This window comes from Talaromyces marneffei, chromosome 5 (assembly GCF_009556855.1).
Source record: "Talaromyces marneffei chromosome 5, complete sequence".
Classification (NCBI taxonomy): domain Eukaryota; kingdom Fungi; phylum Ascomycota; class Eurotiomycetes; order Eurotiales; family Trichocomaceae; genus Talaromyces; species Talaromyces marneffei.
The window spans coordinates 459,856-486,813 of record NC_072352.1 but is presented as its reverse complement, the minus strand read 5'-3'; the positions used below and the strand labels follow the sequence as shown (position 1 = coordinate 486,813).

Genomic DNA, 26,958 nt, shown 5'->3' with positions numbered 1-26,958 from the left:
GGGATTAGCGAGTTTCTCCCCCGCAGTGTTAGGGATGCATAAGCGCTGGTGACGGCTTCATCTTCTTCGATTTTTTTCTTGAACTTGATGACTCTCGAGCAGTACTCTGCGTGGTTGAACTTCCGATCCGGTCAATGGGGGAACCTGAGACACCTCCCCGGCGCACTCGATGCCGCACGGGCTGTCTTCGGTGCAGAGTGCGTCGTCGCAAATGTCCGTCTGATCTTTTCAATCTCTTCCGGGACTGGCGCTTGAAAACAGTGCCGATTGTTCTAGACTAACGTTTCACGATAGGCGATGAAGCAAAGCCTCGATGTCAAAACTGTATTGATAAGGGTTTCCAATGCCAGTACGGGTCTCAATTGACCTTTCTTACTAAGAATGTCATCACTGTCTCTACACCGGAGGTACCACGAGCTTACTCCAATATAAAAGTATGATGATGGTTGGTTCTAGATGCTGCGGCTTATTTTCTGACTTGATAATACTAGTTTGTTCCAGAAGATCCTCAAAATATTCTAAATGAGGGCTCTTCCTGGGAGGATGAAGATTCCTTAACTCCTACCGATGTGCCTGGGCTTGTCGAGTCACGTTCGGAGCCCATTCCACATTCGGCTGTTGGTGCAGTTGGTGCAGTCACAACAATACTTCAACATAATGAACATATATCTCATGATGATCCGTCATTTGCACACTGGGCGGACTGCGAAGCTGAAAGCCCAAGTCTTGATCTCAATCCAAGGCTTTCATTCTACTCTCCTCAGGATCAGTCTACCAACCTCTCCTATCATCGCCATGATGATCACTTGCAGGATGATACGTTCCCAGTACCAGCAGGCAGATTACACTCTGAAGCTGAAGCCATCAGTCCAGTCATAGTAAGCGACAAGGATGAATTTGCCGCTCGAGGCTTACTTGCATTGATCTCAAGGGAAGACGTCGCTCCCGTATTGGGTGAGAGATTAGGCATAGATCCTCATCGTGGTCGGACGGCATCTGATGCTACACCTTTAACAAGTTTTGATAATGCCTCATATGATATTGCCATCACACGGCCAGCTACTACTCAAAAAACTACCGAACTACTCCGCCATTATCGATATGAAGTTGCACCTTGGGTAGGCTCTCTCCTTCCCCTCCTCTCTTTATAATACTCCTTGATATCCTTACTAACGCTTCTAAATAGCTAGATCTATGCGACATGTACCAATCATTTGGCATTGCTGCATTTCAATATGCCATAGACTCAGAGAGGATTCTTCGAGCCCTTCTCTTATTGTCTGAAGCCTCGCTACACAATAATAATTTGGATCGGCGCTCATCGGCACCGCTTTCCGATTCTTCCTTGCCGTTGAACATGTTTTTTTCAGATAAAGGCTACAATGAAAATGAAGCTGACGAATATTCGTTCATGACCACCGCACTTACAATGGCCTTCCGGCGGGTGCATTCCTTCGTCTCAGGTTTGTCTCACGCTTGGTCTATGAATAAAGTGCCAATAAATATGGATCTTCTCAATTCGTTGATGGTGGATATAGCTACTTCAAAGCCAACATCTGCTATCTATTGGTTATTTCTGCGATTGGGTACGTCTCAACTAAAATGTCCTGCGAAATCAAATGCTGATATTTACATAGAGCTCAGTACTGCACTAGCGAATGATGACACAATACGATTCCCTCTGCCGCTTTCGCTTCCATGGGAACCCGTTGACATCTTCCCAGAGACGATGGATTCGTTGGCAGGACTCACATGGCGTCTATCCAACTTTGCTCACCGACCACTGATAATGCTTGGCCAAGCCATGCAGTTGCTGTCGAAAGACGGAGGAGAAGAAGGCCCTTCTTTACCTGGTTCCAGTCGCGTCGATAGTTGGAAATATCTTATAAACGAGCTCGAGCGTTGGCGCAAAGAACGACCGGAAGAATTTCGACCCATCATGGAGTTGCCGCCTTCTTCAGTGGAACCAGACTCGAGTTTTCCAACTATCCTATTCACCAATGGTGCTGGGATCTTTGGTAACCAGCTTTACCACACAGCCATGTTGATGCTGCTTCTGGACAAGCCACGTACAGTCCGGTTGACTTATCTCCCCCCGTTTGTGCTGTCGCCGCTGTGGCATGCACAATGTATCTGCAGTATTTCTCTGAATAACGATCGTCGCGAGTGTTGGGATCCTTGCTTGTTGGCGTCGTTTCTCGTTGCCGCTAAGCGAATGACTCACGAATTTCAGCAGCAAGATATTCTTCATGGTCTCAATCGCATCCAGACACTAACAGGATGGGATATTCGAGAATATGTAGCTGAATTACAGGAGAAGTGGGGCCTGTTGAATGCGGTTTGAATTATTTAACAAATCCAACTTAATGAGTTGTGAGCGACTCTTCTACTTGTTTTTCAGGACGATCCATCCGATGCGCCTTATAACCCCAGGCTATCTCCAAGTCTCGGATCCTCCAACAAGCCCCCCATCCTGTGGCAGCTTCAATGCTCCGTATCAGACTAATAATCTGCGCATGCTCGGACTGATGACTGAAAAGTCTTCCCGCAATCCATAATGGTTGAATGGCATTGTTCAGACAGCCGGCATGTGGATTTGTCACAGAGATACCACAAATGCGTCGTGCGTGCCACAATGGGGTCGTAACCTCGGGATTTGCTCGAAGCTTGAGCCCTTTCGGCTTCATATTAAGCATGAGCACGCACGCTGTGTGATACAGCTGATTGGAAGAGATGGCTGCCCAATGGACAAAGAGGATATGCGGAAAAGGCTTGGAATTGACTGTCTGCACCGGTAGTAACTCCCTGGGTCGGTAAGCAAGCCAGTTTTGCAGCTCTTCCCACAGCTTCAGCCAGCGTTGATGGTATATTTCTCCCGTACAACCGTTGTCTTCACCTAATTCAAGGAACTTGGTGCGAAGTGACACAATCTCGCATGCTTTTGCGCACAGGTACACTGCATAATTTGCGTACATGTCGGGAGACTTGGCATCTCGAAACATACGAGTAACATCTTCCTCGCGAGTGTTTGCGGGAAGCCACTTTGATGGTTGGAGCAAAGTGCCCTGTGTACCGTCGGACATGAGAGCACCGCAAAGATCTAGTTAATTAGCTTTTGTTCAAAGGCTTGTACTGAAGAATAATCAAAGAAAGGAAAATACCAACCCATCCGTGCATAGCACCAAAAAATAGCCTGTAACAAGCCTTGACTAAACCCATTTATGCTAAACGCATCAAAAAGCGCCGCACAACCCTCTAAATGCCGGCGCCAATCCTGCGCACGAGCGGACATCATCTCCAGACAACACAGAACCACACAAGCGCCGATAACTTTGGGGTCGCGGTCCTGTAGCAGCGGACTAAGCAGACGTATCGCCTCCTGGTAAAGCTCCAAACTTTCAAAGGAGTCCGGTATGCCTTCTTTGCGTTCCATCTGCCGAGCAGAAATGGCGAGAATGGCATATAGTAGACCCGGGAAATTGCGCGCGAGGTTGGGAAGTTGAATGCCGAATGTAGCTTGGGAATCAAACATATCTAACTAGATTTCGATATCTGTTAGGCCATGGTATGTATACTGGCAGAGGATGATAAATACCCAAGGAGCAACCTCAGCAACATAATTCTTCAAATATTGGATCCGTCTGCGATTCCATCCGGACATGGTTTGTCCTTCTGCTTTTCCTTGAACCGAGCCCAGCACCGATAAATCTGTCGACCGCTGATGATAATGGCGGATCTCTTCATTTCCTTGGCTAAAAGCTCTTGCACCCCATCTACTATCTACACCACTTCCAGCCTGCAACCGGATTGTCTCAGGCTCAATCTCCTCGCCATTCAAGGGACTCCCCCGTCGGCTTGGAGCAGCAGACTGAGCAGTCATAATGAGCATACTTCGTAGCTCTTCCTGAGAGGCAATATAGCCCGGATTATGCGAAAACCCATCCTGGTAGTACCTGCTATTGTTGCTGCTCAGAGGAGAGTGGAATGGTTCCGCGGATTCGGGACTGTAGCCTGGTAGGTCTTGTGGATGCATCGATAGGGAGTTTGACTCCGTGATCCGTCGCCTTTTTGGGGCGGGTTCGGAGTAGGACATGATTACATTCGTTAGAAGTTTGAATGATGAAGCAACGGATTCGATGTATCCAGTTAGAGAAAGTTGATGTATGGAAAGTGAAGAAAGATGGGAAAAGGTTGAATTAAGCGGGGAAAAGCAGAGTTTGGGGAAAGGGAACTCGATGCCTGATATTCAAGGTGTCTATCTCGCGAATAAAAGGAGGTCGACTTTATGCGTTATAATGCTAGTCAATGATTCCAATGAGAAACAATCGAAGTTCATGTTATTGAAAATCCACAGTTAATAGAATGGTTACTTAGGTAGTATCGCTGCTCTGAACTACGACGCACGAATTCAAGGACCATACCAACGACCTCAATATATAAATATCACTACCTAGGTGTCTCAAGACCTAACTACATATGTACCTGGTACGTCTCCCACCTCATTTTCAAAACCTCAGTAAGCCCAAAGAAAATGTAATATTCTGTACAAGATTGACAATGTTACTCCCCAATTACTCCACCTGCAAAGCTCTGCGGAGAACCCCCCGGTAGGGATAGCTAATCCCATCAGAGCCTAAGACTGATAAATCTCGGCCTTGACCTCTTCACCTCGTCGTTGAACATCTGGATGATAATTTGCAAACTCACGAGCCGGGATACGCTTGGTGAACATTTCATCCAACTCCTCATATGAACGGCCCTTGGTCTCAGGCTGGAACCACCACAGGAAAGCAATACAAGGGAAAGACAAGCCACCGAAGATGAAACCAACTTTTCCACCAAGATTTGCCTTGTCTGGGTTAAACAAGTAAGGCAAGACAAAGCTCCACATGAGACCAAAGCAAGATTGAAGCGCAAGACCAAGGGCAATGGTCTTGACGCGTAGACGGGCAGTAGAAACTTCTGTCAAGACCGTGTATGCAGTTGCGCCAATGGTGACGTTGTAAAAGAAGCAATAGAGAAGAATCATGGCCACTGTACCCTTGAGCTGTCCTGGGGAGCCGCCAACAGCAAGACCACCCATGACCCAGAGGATAACAGTCAGGCCGGCAGTGCCGTATACAGTCAATCCGCGACGGCCGACCTTATCAATCAAGTACCACGAAATCACATTTCCAATCATGGAGAGAACCTGCTGCACGATTTGAAGTTTAAATGCAGCCTCGGTACTATATCCGGCAAGTTCAGCGTAATAAGTTGAGTAGGAGGCCGCGAAAACGATGCCCGTGAACTGCTGTACCGAAAGAGGTGCGATCGAAATAATAGTACGTCGAAGATTTGATGCTCGGAAGCACTCGAGGTATGTTACTCCTTCGGTCTCTTGGCGGATTTCTTCCAAGGTAACCTTGATGTTCGAAAGACGTTTGGCATCTTCACCCGATGAAGCACTGTAGCCGAGGCGATGAAGACTGTGTAGTGCTTGATCTTCCTTTCCTTTGCTGACTAACCACCAGGGGGATCTAATTGTTGTCCCTGTTAGAACCTATAATCAATATTTTCACAAAATTAAGTGAGTGCACTTACTCAGGCATAAACCACACAAAAACAGCTGCGATGACAGCAAATCCATACTGAGAGCAAAATACTGCTCGATAGGCCCAGCGGTTTGTATAATTTCCAGTGCTGTTGACGATCAAGGCGACGCAGAATGGCCCGAGTGTGTAGGAGAGGGCAATCAAACATGTCATCAAGCCACGGAGGGGAAGAGGAACGATCTATCAGCGGTCAGTACACCAAAAGACTCTGAGAATAAAGAAGTGTATCTTACCTCTCCCACGTAAGTGCCTGTCACAGCTTGTAGGGTGCCGACAGCAAACCCATTCAGGAACTTGCCACCGAAGAATAACGCATTGGTCGTAGCAACAAACTCCAGGCTGATAGCAGCAAATGATACAGCTAGAGCGATGATGACAGTTTTCTTCCGGCCGATCAAGTCCGACAATTGACCACAGATCAAAGCGCCCACGATTTGTCTATTTATCAGGGGTTAGATTGGGTATTTGACTAGTAGCGTAACAATAGGGAGTACTTACGATGCAACCGGAGCACCACTAAACACTGACTGCCATTCCGCAGACAAAACATACGAGCCATCGAAGTAAGAGCCAAAGTCTTTTCGAAATTCCGGAATTCCGAGGATGTTGCCGGACGCCTGGTTCTCAAAACTAACTAGGATGACTGTCCACACAGCGTAAAGACACCAGCCGAAAACCCAAGGGTTCTTCTTGATAGCCTGTAACTTGCTGGTTTCATGGTCTTCCTGATTGACTAGATGGGCGAGTTGGTTCTCGGTCTCATTCTCCGCGTGGAATGCCGACTCTTTCTCAGCGTCCATTGCTGCTGCTAGTGTTGTTGCCACCGTCAGAGTATCAAAGGAAATTGCGATATGAGCTATCCACAGGGATATAGATCTGCATCCATGAGTGGACTCCCGGCTTGAATTTATACACGTTGGTGGTCGAAGCTATTCGCTATTCTCACTGTCTGGGGTCCCCATATTCTGGGTTTTTTGCCTAGGGATCCACATCCTCCGCGTGGCCCAGTAGTCTGGTGCTTCCGTTTCGCAAGCCGATTCGAATGAGAATCTGGTGGCTACAAATTCCGTTCTGTCTTCCACCTTGTGGGGGTTGCGATGGTGCCTGTGCGTCTCGGCTAACAGCTTCAAACTTTATATCTTCCAACCCGCATCCAGTATGTATAGCCACTTTGGACAAATCGGAAAATCATACGATGATCGCGGGTATTTTCATTTCCAAGGATATCCATGAACACCAGGCAATGCTATCATGGGGAAGAATAAAGCCGCCGATCAGCAAGGGCTAATATTCCCTATTTGGGCGAAACTAAGCTAAACTGCTTCAATTTACTATATCTACCGTAATAGTTACTTGCTCGTTCTTTCAATATTCAGTAACGTTTATTGGTGACATACAACTCTTACAACGTTCAGCAGCAAACCTGTACCGTCTCCATTCCATACTGGGATAAAGGAGCCAAGTTTTCCTAGGAAGTGCCTTTTTTAGGTTTGTTAAATTTGCATGTATTTGAAGTAGATCTCGAAGAAAAAAAAATACATATTTGTATATATATAAATAGCTAGGACATTCTCCCAGAGTTACCTCTGATTCTAAGCATCGATCATCCACCAATTCAACTGTCAACCTTGAAATATTCTCACATCTCTCTCTTTCTAGCTACGCACTACGACGCCGCTACTGCTAGATACAAATCGTACCTTCTAGGTCATCTAGTATGCACGCAACGTTTTTTGCTGGTTCCAGCCTCGTCTTTCGCTTCGGCAGTATCGGTTTCATGAAATAGTAGTCTGCAAGTCACGAGTTGTAACAATCCAAAAAACAACTAGAAGGATGAACAATTGAGCAAAGAGACGCCTATCTCCTACTTGTTCCTCTTTCTTTTTCTCACTCGTGCCAGTCTCGTTGCCGGTTCCATGGTCGATCTGCACTCGTCGCGCTTCGTCTGATCAAAAAGCACTCTGCAAAGCATAGGCATGCCCTCGAGGTTCTCCAACACACACCTCATATGAACAAAACACCATTTTACTGTGCATATATGAAATAGAGGTTGATTATCGAAGGCAAGGAACTGGCAGACTTAATAATGAGTTCACGTATTAATCCTGGGTTAGGGTAGACGCTAACCCTAGGAGATTCGACCTCGGGTATTCCCTAACTAGTTGTGAAAGTCTGAAGGATGCTACGTAGCTTATTGTTCCATCAGGGTAGGCATATGCAAGTTTCGCCAAGGGGCCAAAAAAACTTTGGAAGGAAAATGAGCATGCCAGTGATCAGGATGCAGACCTCACATGCTCAAACTAAGAGACAAAAACTTTTCACCATGGACGAGTCAAATCACGGTATTGATTTGTGTTCTAGAAGTTCTCATGGTAATAATATTTAGCGTTCATGGCCAGCAACGATTTGATTGTGTAAAACCAAGATGGCATGAATCCTCCGCAATGCTATAGGACAACTACTATTAAGGCGGTTTAGCAGAAAGGGGATTAGTTCTGTAGAATTTCCTCAAAGGAGACCCGAACGTGACTGAGAATTGCCGCCACTCGTTTGTTCTGACGGATGATCGGGATATCGACCGAGGCCTTCTACACTTTTCGAACTCCGAAATTGCAGTCAGCGAAGGTGTGATGGCCTGTTGCAAAGTATATTTGACAGGAGCTGACTCCTGATCCAATAGTTTTCTGGATAGTATGATTAGCCAACACAAGAGAACCGAATCTGGGGAGAGAAGGAATTGTGAATTGAGCTGGGGGGAGCACTGACCACTGAGACCGGTGTAGAAGAACGAAGCACGTCCAAACCAAGTTGTACTCCAAGTCGTACGGTGTAAGTTAGTTAGTATCTTACGGCTTAATCGCTTAGGTCTTAGTCAAGAGGGCTCGTTGGCTAACCCCAGCTATTGGTCGATGGGCAAGCGCGCAGGAATTGTTCCACCAAGGAAAATAAAATAAGTAAAACAAACCGTTACCGATATATTAGTAATCTGGGGATACGTACCGAGTTCAAGCCGGAGCCTATCCATATCGCTATCGGTTCGCCGTTCAGCTTTTTATAGAATTCGTGAAGGAGCAACCAAATCCCCGCAACTAGGGATCAATTTATTTATTGATCCAATCCCTGGGGCCCCAATAGTCCCAGAATCTTTATTAAGTGAACGCCGCTACATGACTCAGAGCCACTTCTTGTGGCGCAATTTAAGGTAGGGGATTCATCAGTCTGACAGCCGACATTCCGCGACAGCTCGACATATCCAACATGAGCTCTAGAAACGCGACCATCCCGCGCAGCTCAAGGTACCTGGAGATGCTTTGCGGGGAAAGCAGTATTATTTCGATTAGAACCGAATGAAACCGTAGACGCGCTGTAGTGGAATATAAATATGGGAGCACTTCGCTGCACTGTATGATACCTCCCTTGCTTTGCAAGCTCTCACAAATATTCTTGTGCTTTGCCCCGAGACCGCACCGGACTGAAGCCACACTACAAGAAACATTGATTTTGGAGGAGACGAAATCGTCCATTTTCAAACAATGTCGAAACCGGAAGAGCACGGCGTCGAGGCTGTCTCTGTTGAGCAGACGCGCGCGGAAACGACCGTGGCGAGTGGTGATGTGCAAGCAAAGGTGGTCTACAACGTGAGTCTTGTCTGCCAAAGCTGGAAAAGAGCAACAAACTGAGATCACATCACCCCAGGCCGATTTATTTGCCGCTATCAAGGAAACTCCCATCGAGCGATGGAGTAAGGAATCCATCCAGCTTTACTGTGAGTATTTCTTACCCGATACACGTTGATGAACGAATATTTGCTAAATCCGTGCCTTTTCATAGGCTTCATCGCGGTCTGTTTCTGTTGCTCTTGTGCCAATGGTTACGATGGCTCCCTCATGAGCTCCATCTTAGCCATGCCTTTTTTCAAGGCCAAGTTTGATTCGGGACTCGTCGGTCAGAAGACCTCGCTCCTCAGTGCCTTGTACAGTGTGTAAGTTCTATCAGCAAAGAAAACCCCCCAGCGAGAATTCTTGTCCTAATAGAGAAGAAAAACAGTGGTTCCATCGCAGCTTTCCCATTCGCGCCCTATGTTAGTGACAAGTTTGGCCGTCGCGTGGGCATGTTCACCGGCGCTATCATCATCATTGTCGGTGCCATCCTTACTGCGAGCTCCAACACCGTGGCCCAGTTCATCGTCGGTCGTTTCGTTCTTGGTGGGGGAATCATGTTCATGACCGTCTCTGCCCCAGCCTACGCAGTCGAGATTGCTCCACCACACTGGCGTGGCCGTGCAGTGGGCTTCTATAATTGTGGCTGGTTCGGTGGCTCTATTCCTGCGTCTTTCATTACCTATGGCTGTCAGTATATCAACAGCGACTACTCGTGGAGAATCCCTCTGATCCTACAATGCTTCACTTGTCTCGTTGTCATTGTCTCCGTCTTTTTCATGCCAGAGTCACCCCGTTATCTAATGGCCAAGGACGAGACCGAGAAAGCCATCGAGATCTTGGCTAAATACCATGGTAACGGTGACCGCCACGCTCGTTTGGTCATGCTGGAGGTGGAAGAAATCAAGGAGAACCTTCGCGATGACGCTTTGTACAACAAGGGCATCTGGGACTGGCGCCCACTCTTCGCCACCCATAATAGCCGCTGGCGTACACTGCAAGCTATCATGATGGGTATCTTCGGTCAGTTCTCAGGCAACGGTCTTGGTTACTACAACACGAGTATCTTCGATATTTTGGGTTACACCTCTAGCATCCAACAGCTAGGCTTCACAGTCGTCAACCAGGTTGTTTCCGCTACCGGAGCCCTGACTGCTATGACCCTCACTGATCGCATGCCGCGCCGAAAGGTGCTTGTCTGGGGTACCCTTGTCGGCGCTATCTTGCTATGTATCAACGCAGCTCTGCAGAACGCCCTTTCCAAAGCGACAGTCGACGGTGTTCTTACCAATCAATCTCTCGCACAGGGAGCTCTTGCCTTCTTCTTCCTTTTCAACTTGTCAAATTCATTCACGTACACCCCGCTTCAAGGTGTTGTTCCCGCAGAGGCTCTTGACACTCGCCTTCGTGCCAAAGGTCTTGCTATGTACGGCTTGGTCGTCAACATCTTCGGGTTCATCAACTTGTACGCTGGACCAATCGCGCTTCAAAACATCCAGTACAACTATGTGTGGATCTTTGTTGGCTGGGACTTTGTCGAAACTGCCCTGTGGTATTTCTTCTGGTGAGTAATCCCCTTCCGTTTTAGGATTTCGTAAACTCTCTAACAAATTTTTTTCTTCTCTCCGAAATAGTGTCGAGTCTCAAGGCCGTACTCTAGAAGAACTCGAGTGGGTCTACAACCAGCCCAGCCCAGTCAAGGCTTCTCTTCACGTCGACAAGGTGTTGGTTCGAAGCGATGGTGTCGTCACCGAGAAAGTGATGGAATCTTAAAGGCTGTCATCAAATAAACGCCGAGGTTGTTACTACTCTCGGATCCAAGACCAACCTTTTTTTCCTGGGTGAGAGGAATGGAGGCTTTTTATACTTATATATTCACAAGTTGAGTCTAGTTGTTTACTAGGGATACGAATCTGGTCATTAATGCATTCGGATTGACTAGGTTGCTCAAGTTATCTCCCATGTGAAGGCTAACTATTATATCTATTGATTAATTGATTATTTCTCCTAATGGCTATGTAACTGTTGTCCTAAGCATGACCGTCAGCTCAAGTACTTAGATACGTATACATAAAATAAGAATCAGGAAGTGGTGTGGTGTTGACTGTCCTCAAGGTAAAGGCTTTGACACTGGTCGCCATTGATTGATAGCATGGTGATATATTTCTGAGCTTGTAACAGAGATTTGAAACATAGGAAACGTATAATAATTTGGGAATCATAATTGTCACAATGCATGATCAATTAATAGTGAACCCCATAACCCTAACCGTGCATAACCCTGGCCTCAAAATATGAGCTCTAACCCTCGCACCGTCATGACTTCAGGTATGAAGGTCCTTTATTATGGTAGGCGTCTGAAAACTCCACAAAAGCTTGCCAAGAAGAGGCATAATGTTGATTTATATCCTGGAAATTATACAGAACATACTAAATAGTGATTTAGGATGAGACAGTTGTCAACACTGGCTCGTCAGTCAGGGCTTTGTTACAGTTGCCCAATAACGAAGAAATACTATTGTATGTGTAACGGCACCTTATTATTATATTAGTCTATGTCAAGTCTCCGCACCGACTCCGAATCCCGTTTCTATGCCTAATATTCATGCTTGATTGCATATAGAAACGCTATCTAGACACCCGTTATTCTGAGTCCCTACATACCAAAACGATCACATTAACGGCCCCAGAGGATAGTAGTCATTGGACAACACAAATGCAGGTAGATTTCTTTGTGAGAGTGGAGGTAGTTCCAGGAAGAAATATCAAAGCTTTGTTTGTGGTAACTAGGGCCTGCAATCCTATGCAAAATGGGGATGTCACTATCAACAAGCCTATAAACTGAATGATTACCAGTTTTGTATGGACAGATCCGGGTACGAGGTCTGAAAGTGACTGTACTATTTGATGACTTCTTCTTTCAATAGATGGAAGATCTGATATGGACTCATGAAATGTATGGAGTACAGTAAAATCTCGCGTGTCGTGCCGGATCTGTTGACCTTTGTAAATATGAATCAATACGCACGTCAGCGGACTGAATTTCTGTGATCTAGGTTAGTCAATAAGTGAGGGATAGGGTTCAGACACAGGGGACAACGATGAGTTGAACAGTCCAAGTACGAATGGATGACACGCCTGACGTGGCTTGCTTTTGACACTCTCAATCCTTGTCTTATCCCCCAAAATCAAACTAATGCTGACGAACTATGTGACATTGTTATTTCTGTATTAATCTGTAGCCACCATCTTGCATGAATCATACCGTCGTATTAGAAATCTCAAGCCAATAAAGCTTAGAGTCAGTTAGGCCAGTTATCTCCGCAAAGCTTCCTCGATTTAAGCATTGCCAGCTCTTAGTGCGGCTATTATACATTCAGCTCAGATAGTGTGATATAATTCCAAGCTTATTAGGCTTATACTTATTATATCCTTGCAATGCCTCCCTCCTTAATGAGAGCAACTATTATCACCCGCATTTAGTTTAGTTCCAACATGGTTTTGTCCCTAGGTATGAACACCCCTAAGGCGTATATAGGTACTAGATCAATAAAGTCACAATCATGTGCATTCTTAGTTAAAGGACAAACTCAAAGTATCTTTCGTATAGCTGTCATATCATTATCTCGGATCATTATCTCAGTTCATACGTTTCTATCGGAAGCCGATAATGATTCTATACCAGGTTAATATCCTCACAACATAAGCTTGATTAAGGTATACTACCCGTTGTATTGTTATTAGTCTCTTCAATATGAATTGTGTTAGTTAAGACAATTGATGATTTTGAATATTATCTTAGTTTTGCGGGGTTCGTAGGGGGCAGGCATAGGTTTGGGTAGTTTTAGGGATAGATCGAGTTTATTAGGCGGGTAAAACACTGGCTAGACAAGGATCTAGCTGCATGCACAGCTTAAGGGAAAAAAGTAAGCTTAGAACTAGAAGTGAAGATTGGTATATTACTACTCAGGAAGAAACACCCTTGTAGCTTATACATACACACCTTGTGTTTTGACCAACTGATTGGGTAGTATAAAATAATAAACTAGCATGAAACTATTACCTAGGTAAGTTAGTATCTCTGTTCTTCTTCACTGCCTATCCTAGGTTCTAATTGGCAGGAGTTGCGCCAGACAATAGGTTATTTGTATTGTATTTACTATGGGTTACAAAGTAAATATTGTGAAACTATATGATTTGAATGATACCTAGGTAGTCGGAGCATCGATAGGAAGGGGACTTATGTCTGGATCCTATCGCCCTGGGGTGGCAACGTGGTCTGAGAGAAAGATACCTAGCACAGGGCTATCAAGTTAATATGATGTTAATCACAGAATAATATATCATCTTACCTGAAACCATAGAATGCCATTCCATACTTCCGCAAAGAGGAACCAACTCGTTTTCGCCTCCTCTAACAATAGCATAATATTGCCCTTGAATATGCTAGGTTTCATATAATTGTTCTGCTGGCAAATGTCGATAATTTGCTGTACTTCCCCGGGACTATAATTACATATCCCGATATTTTCAACTTTCCTGCAGAAACTCATGGTTTAGAATCTGCCCATTCGACAGCTCGATACATGTACGTACGTGTGCTGAAAAACAACCTCCGATATTGCCTCAAGGGGTGATGGAGATGACGTGGACTGCGAAAGACTACCGAGGGGAACAAGGCTCCTCTGAGAGCGCCGCGACAGGAACTAATTTTGACAAGGAATACGATGCCACTCTGGGGATCCTGGAGATGATGGATATTCACTAAGAGCGTTCAGAGCGCCCATGTAGTCGTCAGAAGTATCATCAATGTATATGGAAGCCATGATTCAGAGTTGCGCGCAGTGTGAGGGTGCTGCCGCGGTCACTGCCCGTCGAGGTTTGTGGGAGGCTGAATCTACAGTAGAGTGGTTCGACCTCTCGTCTTCCAAATATCCTTTGCCGGTCCCTTATCCTCTGTCTGGATCTGTGATTTCGCAGTATGGAGTGGATAAGTTCAACGAGTTTGCGAAGATTCTTTGGACCGTGATTGTTGGGCCGGAAAAGATTTCAGAAAAAAGTTCAATATTGGAATTAGAGGAGGAACAAGTGCAGTGCATGACATGTCGAAGCAGGCTTACATCGATCTTTTGTCTATTTGGCATCGTCACGGCTAATAGATATCAGTGGCCAACACTAAAGTACCAGCCAAAGAACAAATATCTATCAGCATATAACGGAATATGAGACTTGGGCTACATGCCTTTCTGAGCCTGGAACCACGTCACATCAAACGATACATCGTATCAATCCTTGAATTCCGTACCGTCGTCCCAGCACTGTTTCTTTCGATCAGTATTACCAACTCGAATAGTAATTACTTGGTACAAGTGGATACCTGACACGACGCGTTGAAATACATGGTTTGGTTTTGCTCGTGCCGATTGAAACATTCCACATTAAGCGGCCCATTGGCCAAAACTTCGATACGAATCACACATCTGAGACAGCGATATAGCCTCTTTGTCTGCCAAGCAGGTTGACACGAGGAGAAACGTGCAGGTTCAAGCGGACGCCGGAGATCGCCCTACCGCGACTTCCAATCGGATGCTATGATGAAATATTGTGAAGTGATATCTGTGACAATCTTCCGGTGACTGCGATAGTTTGGTCGTCAGTTGGGGGTGCCCAGGCCGGCAAGCTTTGCTTTTCGATAGCTCCATGTTATCACCATGACTCGACAAGGTAGAGTACCCAATGAAAAGGCATATCAACTGCATCTCAGGGGATATGTCTAACAAATAATGACTAGTTCGCTCATCGTCTTGTTAGCCCGGATCACAGCCTTAGTGTATTGACTGAGCCGTCACAAGCTAGTCACGTTTTACGACATACAATCATGACGTTTTACCTGTATCTGTATGATACGCTTATGTTTTTACATGGTATTACGAAAAGATCATCGAACTTGAAAAACGAATACATACAGAGACCATTACGTTCTTCGTTTTGACGCTGGAAGCGCAGTCAGCCCCATATTCAGAGCCCAATCAACGCGTCATATGTTATTCCTCGGTCTTGATAGGAGGGAACACATGGGTCATCTTCAGGAGCATCGCGCTGTCAATGATAGGGACAAATATAAGTGGCCACTTTAGCTCTTCTTGATCTTGACTGGCAGCCTAATGACCAGGGGATGATCCACCTGGACTCACTCCTGTCAATTTGAGTTATGAATGTGCTTTCTTCATTGTCACCGCTTCAAGTGCTCCGATCACCTACATCGGCTGAGCTCGAGGCATTTCTACCAGCTGAGCCTCATGCATATCTGGCGTGTCTGTGTCATTCTTGCCTTGTTGCTCACAATGCCCAACTCATGAGGCACCAGCGTTTACTCGATGACTTCCATGTCATGTCAGATGACCAAATCTCAATGCACACAGCCGCTGATAACGCATACTGTGCGTTTATGGTTATAGCTGTAATATTATGCTAAGTAAATGTCTGATAGCCAATCGATTTTGGTTATTCAACCATTTTGTACAAGGTAATTTGACTCAGTCGATATTGTGCAAAGATATGTACGTACCTGAGTCATATAACTCGAGAAATAGAAGTATAAAGAGAATATCCCTCGGTACACAAGCGGCACAGCGGCGGTGCCTCAATTTATAATTGTGTGCGATCTTTGCTGAAAGCCTGGAATGTAGTGTGCGGTGGGTCGAACAACTCATCAAGAAGGTTGTCAACCGTCTGCCCCATACGCTACTCTTAATATATTACCTAGGTAGTCTAGGCTGAGTAGCCAGGTAAGTAGGTTTGTATATGAGGATTAATACCCACATTTATCACAAATTCATTTATATCTGAGCCGTGCCAGCTCATCAATGCAGCAACCAGGCACCCAGACTAATAATGAGATCTCGTCAATCTTTTATAGCTTCAAATAATCAGGGAATTTAGAAAGATTTAGTTTATCTCAGCTTTGGTAATCTTGTATGCGATGATAGCACTCTCATAGTCGAGGTGTGGAATATGGATGGAGAAGGTAGGGTTGGTGATGGCCATGCCCTAACCCTACCGTAATCTTATCTCCGGCCAACTCCCAGCCAAGGTATGATTTGTATCGACAAGTATCTACTTTACGGATAAAATCTAGGATCTATAAATTATTAATCTAAAGAGAAGAAGGTTATGGATGTCTCCTTATATTGACAGATATAACAACAAGGTCGACGAAATACTTAAGAAGAAGAACCTGGCCTATCAGTTTCCTACCAGCTACCGAAAGTGGTTATATATCATGCAGCATCCATTGTAGTCTATTCCAAGAATAGATGTCCACAATGAATCGCGGTCTGACTCGCCCTAGCTAGACAGGATAATACGTCATGAGTGGCACTGCGACAGCTTGTATTGGTGTATGATGTCTCTGGTAGAAAACCGGCGAGTGTCGCCCTCTCCCAGGCTTCTCAAGCCTGCTAGAGCACTGGTACGACGGTCATTGCAAGATGTTTCGACTTGGAAGTGCGCATTGATTAATAACACCCTAAGGAGTGAAAACATGGCTGCATAGTGCAAAGAGACCAAGTTGCTGAAAAGTAATACGAGAATCACTGGTAGGAGCCTTTGTCCTGGCTTGATTAGTGGTCGTGCATTTTTCTAACCTCTTGGCACCCATGATAACCAAAGCGATAATGGCAAACTGGGAGCCGAAAAGCCCAAGAAATCATGCATTGATAGTACGAGACGGCTACGACGCCAGACATTTTTCACAAGGGTAGTACGATCTCTTACGGAGTGTGGTAAAGGACCTTGTACTCATATCTGCGGTCATACAGCACGGTACCTAGGCTTCTGTCAAAGTATTAATTCCACAATTCGGCGGTATTGCACTCCGCATGCTGCATCAGCATATCCCGGATCGTCCGGATCCACGTATCCTGCAAGGTTGACAGTACCAAGTATGATCAAAAGCAAATATAGATATCTCGCTTAACTTAAGCTTAAAGAAGGATGAACGTTGGGCCGAGAGCACTTGAATGCCTTGCTGCCTTCATCCTAACTCCGTCGTCGAATGCGGAAGAACTATGTTCCGGGTCACAGTATTGGGTGGTGGACTTGCATTAACTAAAGACGTTATAGTTATAACTAGTTACTCTATTTATATAGCTAACTACAGAGCTGAGAGCACATGTGAGTATCCCGAGCTCATGATTGCGATTGGCTCAGAGTACGGGCGAGTCGGGTAATCGGGCTCACTAGAGCCAAATGCTTACGTCCGAAACGAGGAACCTCCAATCTTGACCTCGAAAACAAGCCTCTCCATGACTAAATGCTGACATTCGGGTCAATTACGATGTCTATTATCACGACTCGTACGAAAAAAGGAGGGCTCGATATGTCAATTGCATGTGTATATAAGCTGGGCGCAATCGCAGTTACGATACTTGAAATAGAATTTCATTCATCAGAACATTAGAACATCAAGCTCACGCAAAGAGGGAGACAAACAAATACAATCGCTAATAAAGAAAACAACTCACCATAATCACCTAAAATTGAGAACAAATAATTGACTATCATAATGTCTTTCAACCCCGTCTTCGAACCTTCCAAGGCAAGGCCAAAGTCCTTAATGGCATCTAGCATAAGCCGTGGCAGCGCTGTACGATTTGATATCCTCAACTGGCTTAGGAGAAAGTACCTACTAATATCCGCCAACATAGATAATTCGCGATCAATTCACACTCTCCACTTGGATGGTTATAGGCGCCTCTGCATACGCACTGGTATCAATCCTTTTACCAAAGAGTGCACACTATCTCGGCGCATGCCTTTTCGCGCTTTTGGCGTATAGAGTCAGCTGTACAATCCTGCAATTATATGGCATCATCCCCAATCCCGAAATGGCAAAAGTCATTCCCGGAAAGTCGAGTGCACAGATACCTGATATGAACGGCAATCTGCACACGGAGCCGGGTAACGAAGGGGTTGTGGTTTTGTTTCTAGGGTTCAAATCGAACCAGTAAGTCCAATTATCCAGCAACCCGTACACAGTACGACTAAGATAATTCCAGTCCCCTACGAATGCTGGCACCCGGCTTCAAAGAGACAGCCAGCCATTTCATGGCCATGCTAAAATCTCTCGACAACCCCAAAGGCCGCGAAGAATACGGCTTCCTGGGCGTCAGCTCATATATTGGTAGTCAATGCAATACCTCCAATGAGGTGATGACTGTCAGTTACTGGAGAAACACCGAAGGTCTTCACGCCTTTGCCGAAAGCCCCGTTCATCGTGAAGGATGGGACTGGTGGAATAAGACCGTCCAGCAACATCCTCATATGGTTATTTTCCATGAAATATATAAGGCGGAACGCAAGGCTTATGAGAACATTTATGTTAATTCGCAGCCTACTCTGATTGGTAAGACTTTCTCTTTTCGTCTCGCTTTGGATGCTGTCCAGTGCTAACCGAACGTAATAGGGGGTATTGCATTCCCGGTAAAATCAGATGAAAAAGAAGAGCAACAATGGGTAAACCCGCTTGTTGAGGCTAACAGAGGTGTTTTGGCGACGAGTAAGGGACGATTGGGTCTTCGTGGTAGCCATAAATGAGGCTTAAACCCCAAGACTTTGTTCTGTGTTGATTGATCGAGTATGGAAGCTTTCACTATATAATGTTGTTACGATCAGTTTTTGTATTACTTCCTGTGCCATTTACTTCATCATGGATATATAGCTGCTGTACCATTAATATTTGATTTTATTGCATTGATCGTGTACACTTACCTGCGGTACATGGGTTGACCAAATATATATTCATCACCAGCGAGATATATGTGGCCCCTTCTACCATCAGCGATGCAACCGGATCCTATCTCCAGCCTCATCTCCGTATAAAGCATTCCCCATACCGACAACCTCCAAATCAACCGTCTAAATAATATTGAACTCAACGGACTTGGTCATGGACGCCGTATGAGACTATGAGGGTATCCAAAGAAAAAAGGAAAGTGTGGCAGAGACCCCACATGGAAATCCACGGGGATCAGATGCCGCTAAACCCTTTACGGCTATGGTCTGTGTGGCTCGATTTCCACTGTTCCTGAGCGAAGGCAACCAGACAAACAATATCCATTATCACAACAAACGATCATACAATTATTCCCTTGCTGTTGCCACAAGACAAAGCTTCCAATACTCACCTGCGATCGACACCGACACCCGCTGTCGGTCGCCCAACGCCCTACGTCACACGACGCGACGGGGAATTTGTCGATTCCGCATGACGCTTCCTTGTTGACATTGTGGAGTTTAGGAGAGAGTCTGGTCTGACTAGATACGCATACGACAACCGAGACTCTGGACGACTAATACGATTGAATAGACGTGCGCTCGTGTCCACAACCAAACGCTGGTCGCGGTCGCGACTCATCGACCGTAGTGTATTGGTATATCCTACGCGACACCCGGCTTCCGGGAGAGACATCGAGTCTCGCAAACGTCTACGTCGGGTAGTCCAGTGCATGGAAGACACATAAGCAGTCAAAATGGCTCCAGCCGGTGGTGGAAATATCAAGGTGGTGGTGCGAGTGCGGCCGTTCAACAGTCGAGGCAAGTTCTCTACTCCTGCAACTTAATTCCCGCATGGACAATAAACTAACGAAGCCGGGCATGTAGAAATCGACCGCGGCGCAAAATGTATTGTGCAGATGAAAGGAAACCAGACCATCCTCGTACCCCCTCCTGGCGCCGCCGAGAAAATATCCAAAGGTGGCATGAAAGGTACGGGTGACGGCCCCAAGTCCTTCGCGTTCGACAGATCGTACTGGTCCTTTGATAAAGCTTCACCAAATTACGCCGGACAGGAGAACTTATTCAGCGATTTGGGTGTTCCTCTCCTCGACAATGCCTTTCAGGGTTACAACAATTGTATCTTTGCGTACGGTCAGACGGGTTCTGGGAAATCCTATTCTATGATGGGTTATGGAAAGGAACATGGTGTTATTCCGAAGATTTGTCAGGATATGTTTAAGCGGATTGCGACTTTGCAGGAAGATAAGAATTTGACGTGTACGGTGGAAGTGTCGTATCTGGAAATTTATAATGAGCGCGTTCGCGATTTGCTGAACCCCGCTACAAAGGGAAATCTGAAAGTGCGAGAGCATCCGTCGACTGGTCCATATGTGGAGGATTTGGCGAAATTGGTCGTGCGATCGTTCCAGGAAATTGAGAATCTGATGGATGAAGGTAATAAAGCGAGAACGGTTGCTGCGACCAACATGAACGAAACATCTAGTCGATCGCATGCCGTGTTTACTCTTACTTTGACCCAAAAACGACACGATGCGGAAACCACAATGGACACAGAAAAAGTTGCGAAAATTAGTCTGGTCGATTTGGCTGGTTCCGAGCGAGCGACATCTACAGGCGCGACGGGTGCCCGACTGAAGGAAGGTGCCGAAATTAATCGATCTCTGTCGACTTTGGGTCGTGTCATTGCAGCTCTTGCCGATTTATCGTCCGGCAAAGGCAAGAAAGGAACGCTGGTGCCATATCGTGACTCCGTATTGACGTGGCTGCTGAAGGATTCTCTTGGAGGAAATTCAATGACTGCCATGATTGCTGCTATTTCTCCTGCAGATATCAACTTTGAGGAGACGCTAGGTACCTTGCGGTATGCGGATTCGGCGAAACGTATCAAGAATCATGCTGTGGTCAACGAAGACCCGAACGCTCGTATGATTCGTGAATTGAAAGAGGAATTGGCTCAATTGCGAAGCAAACTTGGCGGTGGTGCAGGTGGTGCATTAACAGCTGGCGCTCCAATGGAGGAATCATACCCGCCTGATACGCCTCTAGATCAACAAATCGTGTCTATTGCCCAGCCCGATGGCACCGTCAAAAAGGTCAGCAAGGCCGAGATTGTTGAACAACTGAACCAGAGTGAGAAGTTATACAAAGATTTGAATCAAACATGGGAAGAGAAACTGGCTAAGACAGAGGAGATCCAAAAGGAGCGTGAAGCTGCTTTGGAAGAGTTGGGTATCAGTATTGAAAAGGGATTCGTGGGACTCAGTACACCGAAAAAAATGCCTCACTTGGTCAATTTGAGCGACGATCCACTATTGACAGAATGTCTTGTCTATAACATCAAACCAGGTGAAACCAGAGTCGGCAATATTGATCAGGATAATGGAGCGGAAATTCGACTGAATGGATCGAAAATTCAGCAACAACACTGTATTTTCCAGAATGTGGATAATGTGGTAACGCTGATTCCAGGTGAAGGGGCTGCGATTATGGTCAATGGTCTACGCATCGAAAAACCAACACGTCTTCGAAGTGGATGTCGTATCATTCTTGGTGACTTTCATATCTTTCGATTCAACCACCCTGAAGAAGCTCGTGCGGAAAGGGTGGAGCAAAGCTTACTGCGTCATTCAGTGACTACCAGCCAACTACGGTCCCCTGCTCCTAGTAGGACTCATGACCGTACAATGAGTAAGACCGGCTCAGAAATCGATGGTGAGGTGGGCCGGACTGACTCTCCAATACCCAATCGAAGTGGTAGAGATGCAGACTGGTTTTATGCTCGTCGAGAGGCTGCTAGTGCTATTCTCGGACCCGATCAAAAGATCGCAGATCTCAATGACGACGAGCTGGATGCCCTCTTCGATGACGTGCAAAAGGCTCGTGCAGTCCGTCGTGGTTTGTTGGAGAATGAGGAAGATACCGATTCTTTGAGTTCGTTTCCTGTCCGCGATAAATACATGTCGAATGGAACTATTGATAATTTCTCACTTGATACCGCCATCACCATGCCGGGAACTCCTCGTCAGATTGATGAGGACGAAGGAGATTCTTCATTGCAAGCCGCTCGCGATGATATGCAACGCCAGCTTGATAAGCAAAAAGGCGAATTTCAAGAGAAGCTGAAGGCGGACGCATCTCATGTTGATGTTGAAGAATTACGACAAGAACGGATTCGCATGGAGGAAGCTCTGCAATCAGCCAAGGTTGAGTTTGGAAAGCAGCTCAAACAGCAGAAAGAGCAATATGAAACCCACATCAAAGAAATGGGCCATCCTGTCCCTCGGATATATGAAAATGGCTTCGCCAAACTGGATGACAAGGAGATCGAAATCGCGAAATCTGTTGTTCGCCTCTGGTCGAAACGGAATTATGTTCGCATGGCTGAATCTATCCTCCAGCACGCTTCGCTATTGAAAGAGGCTCAAGTGATGAGCCAGATAATGGATAAGAATGTTGTCTTTCAGTTTGCCGTTATTGATGAAGGACACAACATGGTATCTTCATATGATCTCGTTCTCAACGGTATCTCTGGTGAAGATGATGATGCCCTCGATACTGTCAAAAAGCCCTGCGTTTGTGTCCGAGTAATTGATTTCAAACATTGTTTCGTTCATCTCTGGTCGATTGAGAAACTTCAGAAACGAGTTCAAGCAATGCGTCAGATGCACCAATATATTGACCGACCTGATTATATTCAACATTTCAAACTAGAGAATCCCTTTTCCGAGACTTGCCCGGCGCAATATTCTCTCGTCGGCGATGCAGATATACCATTGACTGCTGTCTTTGAGATGCGCGTCCAGGATTTCTCTGTGGAGGTAGTTTCTCCCTATACACAAAGCGTCATTGGTATCATACGACTGTCTCTTGAGCCATCGTCTGCACAAGGCCCTTCTTCTACGCTCAAATTCAACATTGTCATGCGGGACATGGCCGGTTTCGCCGAGCGCGAGGGTACGGAGGTCCATGCTCAGCTTTTCGTACCGGGTGTCTCTGAAGAAGGAGGAGCTACAACGACGCAGATGATCAGCGGTTTTGACGAGAATCCCGTCCGATTTGAAAGTGTACACAGCATGAGCTTGCCACTATCGAGTCCACGCACAGCGTCCTTAAAGGTTTGCATATATGCCAAGGTGACATCAATGCATCTGGACAAACTGCTTAGTTGGGATGATATGCGTGATTCTTCCGAGAAGCCGGCACCATCGAAACGCAAGACGCCGCGGATCGCCGAGACAGAGTTTTTCACCGAAGAACGTCACGATGTCTTTACTCGCATCCAGATTCTAGAACTTGCAGAAAGTGGTGAATATTTGCCTGTCGAGGTGGTGCAGAGCAGTAGCATGGACGTTGGCACATATCAGCTACATCAGGGTCTGCAAAGACGAGTCGCGATTCATTTAACCCATAGCTCTACAGAGAACTTTCCCTGGGAGGATGTTACCAATTTGCGAATTGGATCTGTTCGGCTACTTGATCCATGGGGCAAGATACCTGATCAAGATTTCAAGACTCCCGATGTTCCGCTTCGTTTGGTGCAGGAACCGATGATCAAGGACAATGCGGATGGAACTTCGAATGTGACGATAATCGGACAATGGGATTCTAGTCTCCATGGCTCTCTTCTGATGGATCGCACTACGGCTGAAAAGTATCGTGTGCAAGTCTCATTACGCTGGGATTTGGTATCGGCGCGTGTTCAAGAGCCTATTGTCTTTGCGTTGGATCAAACACTTGTCGTTCTTGGACGAAACTATGCTCGCCCACAATCAATTCTCAGACATATTTGGAGCTCCACGAGAGTGGTACATTCTACAGTCGGCATGTTCTCAGTCGTCATTCGCCCCGTATCCGCCAAACGTGCTGCAGATCTCTGGCGCATGAACACCCAAAACGACTATGTCAAGGGCGAGGAACTGCTCACAAGCTGGTCACCGCGCAAAGTTTCCTTGGTTCGCGACTTTATCGCCTCACGAAAGCGAAGGCAGCGCGGTGCTGAATTAGAAGCTGCTCGCGGCGCTTTGGGGACTGCCAGCCTTGTACACTCACCAGCCAAAGGAAGTGGACGCTCGACACCACTCCGTAATCAAGAACTGTCCGAACGACAAACGAAACTTATCCAACGATACCTCACTATATGGTCAACCCGCAAAGACCCCACAGAGGTAATTCTCGTAAAAACCAACACCGAACAACCCACCAACGGGAACGTCTCCAAGGTTCCCTCCATCCTAGAGTCGGACGGCGCCTCCACCTCCGAACACGCCTCAACACCGCGCTACATCGCCAACGTACAAACACTAAGCAAAAATGCCACAATTGCAAAAGCAAGCTATCTCATGATGCCAGACGACGACAACAGCACACGCTGGGTACGCCGATTTATTGAGCTTCGTGGGTCTTATTTGCATGTCTACTCCGTCCCCGACGGCGACGAAATCAATACCATCAACCTCCGCCATGCACGTGTGGATCATGACCCAGATTTTGCGCGGTTGTTTGAGGGATCGAATGGATTTGCATCAAACCGCAACAATGGTGTTGGGAGATCGAATATTTTTGCGGTCTATGGGCCGCAGAATACGTTCTTGTTTGCGGCCAGGACGGAGGCGCAGAAGGTGGAGTGGATTTTGAAGATTGACCAGAGTTATTTTAGTAATAATGCACCGACGAATGGGCGGTGATTTTTCGAGCGCCCCCTTCCCAGCGTTTTGTTCTTTACGTTGCGATGCCTCGCCTTTTCCTTGTTGCCTGTTCAATCACGACGTTTTATGAATGATTTTCGCCTTCACTAGAATCTCGACCTCGACCTCTCGATACCCCTGTTCTCTACTATTGGTACATACATTCGTCCCTTGACCTGACCCGACCCATTTCCGTCAATTCATGTAATTTCAAAACCCAACCACTTTTCGCTGTTGGCTAATTTAACATATACCTCTTTACCTTTTCCAACTATTCGACTATTTTCCCTGTCAATGTTCCCCCTATTCAATGTGTCTCTCTCTCGTTTATGTACATTCTTTCTGCTTTCGGTCTTCGACTTTGTATCAAGATACCCCCAACCATCGAGATAAATATAGATATATACAAGCTACAATTGCTTACAATTGACTTCTTTTTCTCTCATACGCTACATAAAGACCATTGTAATAATGACCACAACGTATCCTTGAAGTCTTCGAAAAGCGCGGGAAGAAACGTTGCAACATCTACACCTGAAATACTTAACGGCTGTATAAAGCTCGCATGTGTTGATAGGTTGGTTGGGTTGATGTATTCAGCTTAATGTTTGTGTATGAATGCTTTGAGTTCTCTGAAAGTGCCGTTTACATCGCAGGCGTTCCTTTGCTGATTTGGAGGAAAAGAGGTGCAGCTCCAGCTTCATTCACAATATTAACATTCTACGACGGGAAGAACTACTGGTATGGAAATAGTTTCCGCAAGCACATATCAATTGTTCGAGGTTACGGAATTGAGTACGATGGCGCATCTAGGCCGTCGGATTGAGCAAGTGTTGTATGATGCCAAGGATGAAGTACGACCTTCCAGATGTCATGTTTTGGAATTATATGTTATTGGTTTTTGATCATGGACTGATATATAAGAACCCGATATATTCTTTGCAGGAATACCTAGATTGGGCCTTCTTTCTTTCTTTCTTTCCTTTTTAAAAGAGCATCAAATCTTGCCAATCTCATTTTCATCTCACCAAGCCTAAAATTTCTAGAAGAGCAATAAATGTCAAAACTCCTCACCGTATTCGGCGCCACAGGCAACCAAGGTGGCTCTGTCATTCAGGCCATTCTAGCTGACCCCGCCCTGAGTAAAGAATACAAAGTCCGCGGAATCACACGCGACGTATCTAAAGAATCCGCTAAGAGACTTGCCTCACAAGGGGTGGAAATGGTCGCCGTACGTTTTGCTTTTTCTCTTCCTTCCCTTTCTCGGTGCTCGTAGTATATTGTAGTGTATACGAAATTGACCTTCCAGGCGGACTTGTCATCAACCCCTCAACTCTTAAGCGCTATCCAAGGCTCCCACACAGTCTTCCTAATAACCAATTTCTGGGAGACCACCAATAAAGATAAAGAAATAAGCCAAGGAAAAGCAGTCACCGATGCCTGCAAGCAAGCCGGCGTTCAACACCTCATCTTCTCTTCTCTTCGGGGCATTACCGAATTAACAGGCGGACAACTTTCGAACGTGGCGTATTTCGATACTAAAGCCGAGATTGAGAACTATATACGAGAAAGTAGTGTGCCGGCGACGTTTGTGTTGGCGGCTTTCTATATGACGAATTTTTCGAGGGCGTTGAAGAAAAGGGGGCATGTGTTGACGCTTGAGTGGCCTGTTGACCCGGAGATGGCGAAGGTGCCGGTTTTGGATGTTAATGAGGATACTGGTATGGAAACCTGACTAGAAAGGAAAGTTGAGGTTTGGTAATTGACAAATCATCAAGGCAAATTCGTCAAGGCTGTCATCAAGAAATTATTCCCGAGCACGGTTGGGAAACGAGTGCTCATGGCGGCGGGTTACTATACTCCCAACCAGATTGTTACGGAAATTGCAGAGACTCTTGGAGTTAGGACAGCGGCTGTCAAGGTTCCCCAAGAAGCGTTTACGTCCTTTTTGGCTCCAGAACTCACGCAAGGAACGATTGAGAATCTGTTGGTTATGGAAGCAGAGGGCTATTATGGTGGCGAGAGTTTGGAGCCGTCGCTTGCTCTTCTCGAGGAGAAGCCAGTATCGTGGAAAGAGTTCGTGCAGCGGAATTCGTCTTTATTTGTGTGATTTCCTGGTACTTTTTAACTCTGATATTCTGGGGAGCCGATATGGTTGTTTACCCGACCCGAATGCGCCAGTCTCACAGCCTCAACTTTATCTTCACTAGGCTATCGACTAGA

At 46.0% G+C, this 26,958-nt stretch overlaps 7 protein-coding genes across 7 annotated transcripts; 5 read left to right on the top strand and 2 right to left on the bottom strand.

Moving 5' to 3' along the window:
* Window positions 1-134: 134 nt before the first annotated feature.
* On the top strand, window positions 135-2,344 carry EYB26_006489 (uncharacterized protein; the record flags this gene model as incomplete). Its single annotated transcript, XM_054265765.1, has 5 exons — window positions 135-213; window positions 295-434; window positions 492-1,118; window positions 1,187-1,586; window positions 1,638-2,344. 5 exons carry the CDS (start codon window positions 135-137, stop codon window positions 2,342-2,344), a joined length of 1,953 nt encoding a protein of 650 aa, XP_054121740.1.
* Window positions 2,345-2,363: 19 nt separating this feature from the next.
* Window positions 2,364-4,093, bottom strand: EYB26_006488 (uncharacterized protein; the record flags this gene model as incomplete). The annotated part of the gene is made up of 3 exons (XM_054265764.1): window positions 2,364-3,100; window positions 3,166-3,538; window positions 3,596-4,093. 3 exons carry the CDS (start codon window positions 4,091-4,093, stop codon window positions 2,364-2,366), a joined length of 1,608 nt encoding a protein of 535 aa, XP_054121739.1.
* A 540-nt stretch (window positions 4,094-4,633) lies between these two features.
* On the bottom strand, window positions 4,634-6,394 carry EYB26_006487 (uncharacterized protein; the record flags this gene model as incomplete). The annotated part of the gene is made up of 4 exons (XM_054265763.1): window positions 4,634-5,519; window positions 5,584-5,774; window positions 5,828-6,032; window positions 6,093-6,394. The coding sequence occupies 4 exons, from the start codon at window positions 6,392-6,394 to the stop codon at window positions 4,634-4,636; spliced, it is 1,584 nt and encodes a 527-aa protein (XP_054121738.1).
* Window positions 6,395-9,127: 2,733 nt separating this feature from the next.
* Window positions 9,128-11,026, top strand: EYB26_006486 (uncharacterized protein; the record flags this gene model as incomplete). The annotated part of the gene is made up of 5 exons (XM_054265762.1): window positions 9,128-9,232; window positions 9,291-9,360; window positions 9,426-9,576; window positions 9,642-10,817; window positions 10,888-11,026. The coding sequence occupies 5 exons, from the start codon at window positions 9,128-9,130 to the stop codon at window positions 11,024-11,026; spliced, it is 1,641 nt and encodes a 546-aa protein (XP_054121737.1).
* A 6,793-nt stretch (window positions 11,027-17,819) lies between these two features.
* Window positions 17,820-18,850, top strand: EYB26_006485 (uncharacterized protein; the record flags this gene model as incomplete). Its single annotated transcript, XM_054265761.1, has 4 exons — window positions 17,820-17,900; window positions 17,962-18,260; window positions 18,313-18,659; window positions 18,720-18,850. 4 exons carry the CDS (start codon window positions 17,820-17,822, stop codon window positions 18,848-18,850), a joined length of 858 nt encoding a protein of 285 aa, XP_054121736.1.
* Window positions 18,851-19,785: 935 nt separating this feature from the next.
* On the top strand, window positions 19,786-24,735 carry EYB26_006484 (uncharacterized protein; the record flags this gene model as incomplete). The annotated part of the gene is made up of 2 exons (XM_054265760.1): window positions 19,786-19,849; window positions 19,916-24,735. The coding sequence occupies 2 exons, from the start codon at window positions 19,786-19,788 to the stop codon at window positions 24,733-24,735; spliced, it is 4,884 nt and encodes a 1,627-aa protein (XP_054121735.1).
* A 1,057-nt stretch (window positions 24,736-25,792) lies between these two features.
* On the top strand, window positions 25,793-26,845 carry EYB26_006483 (uncharacterized protein; the record flags this gene model as incomplete). Its single annotated transcript, XM_054265759.1, has 3 exons — window positions 25,793-25,966; window positions 26,045-26,456; window positions 26,514-26,845. The coding sequence occupies 3 exons, from the start codon at window positions 25,793-25,795 to the stop codon at window positions 26,843-26,845; spliced, it is 918 nt and encodes a 305-aa protein (XP_054121734.1).
* Window positions 26,846-26,958: the final 113 nt, after the last annotated feature.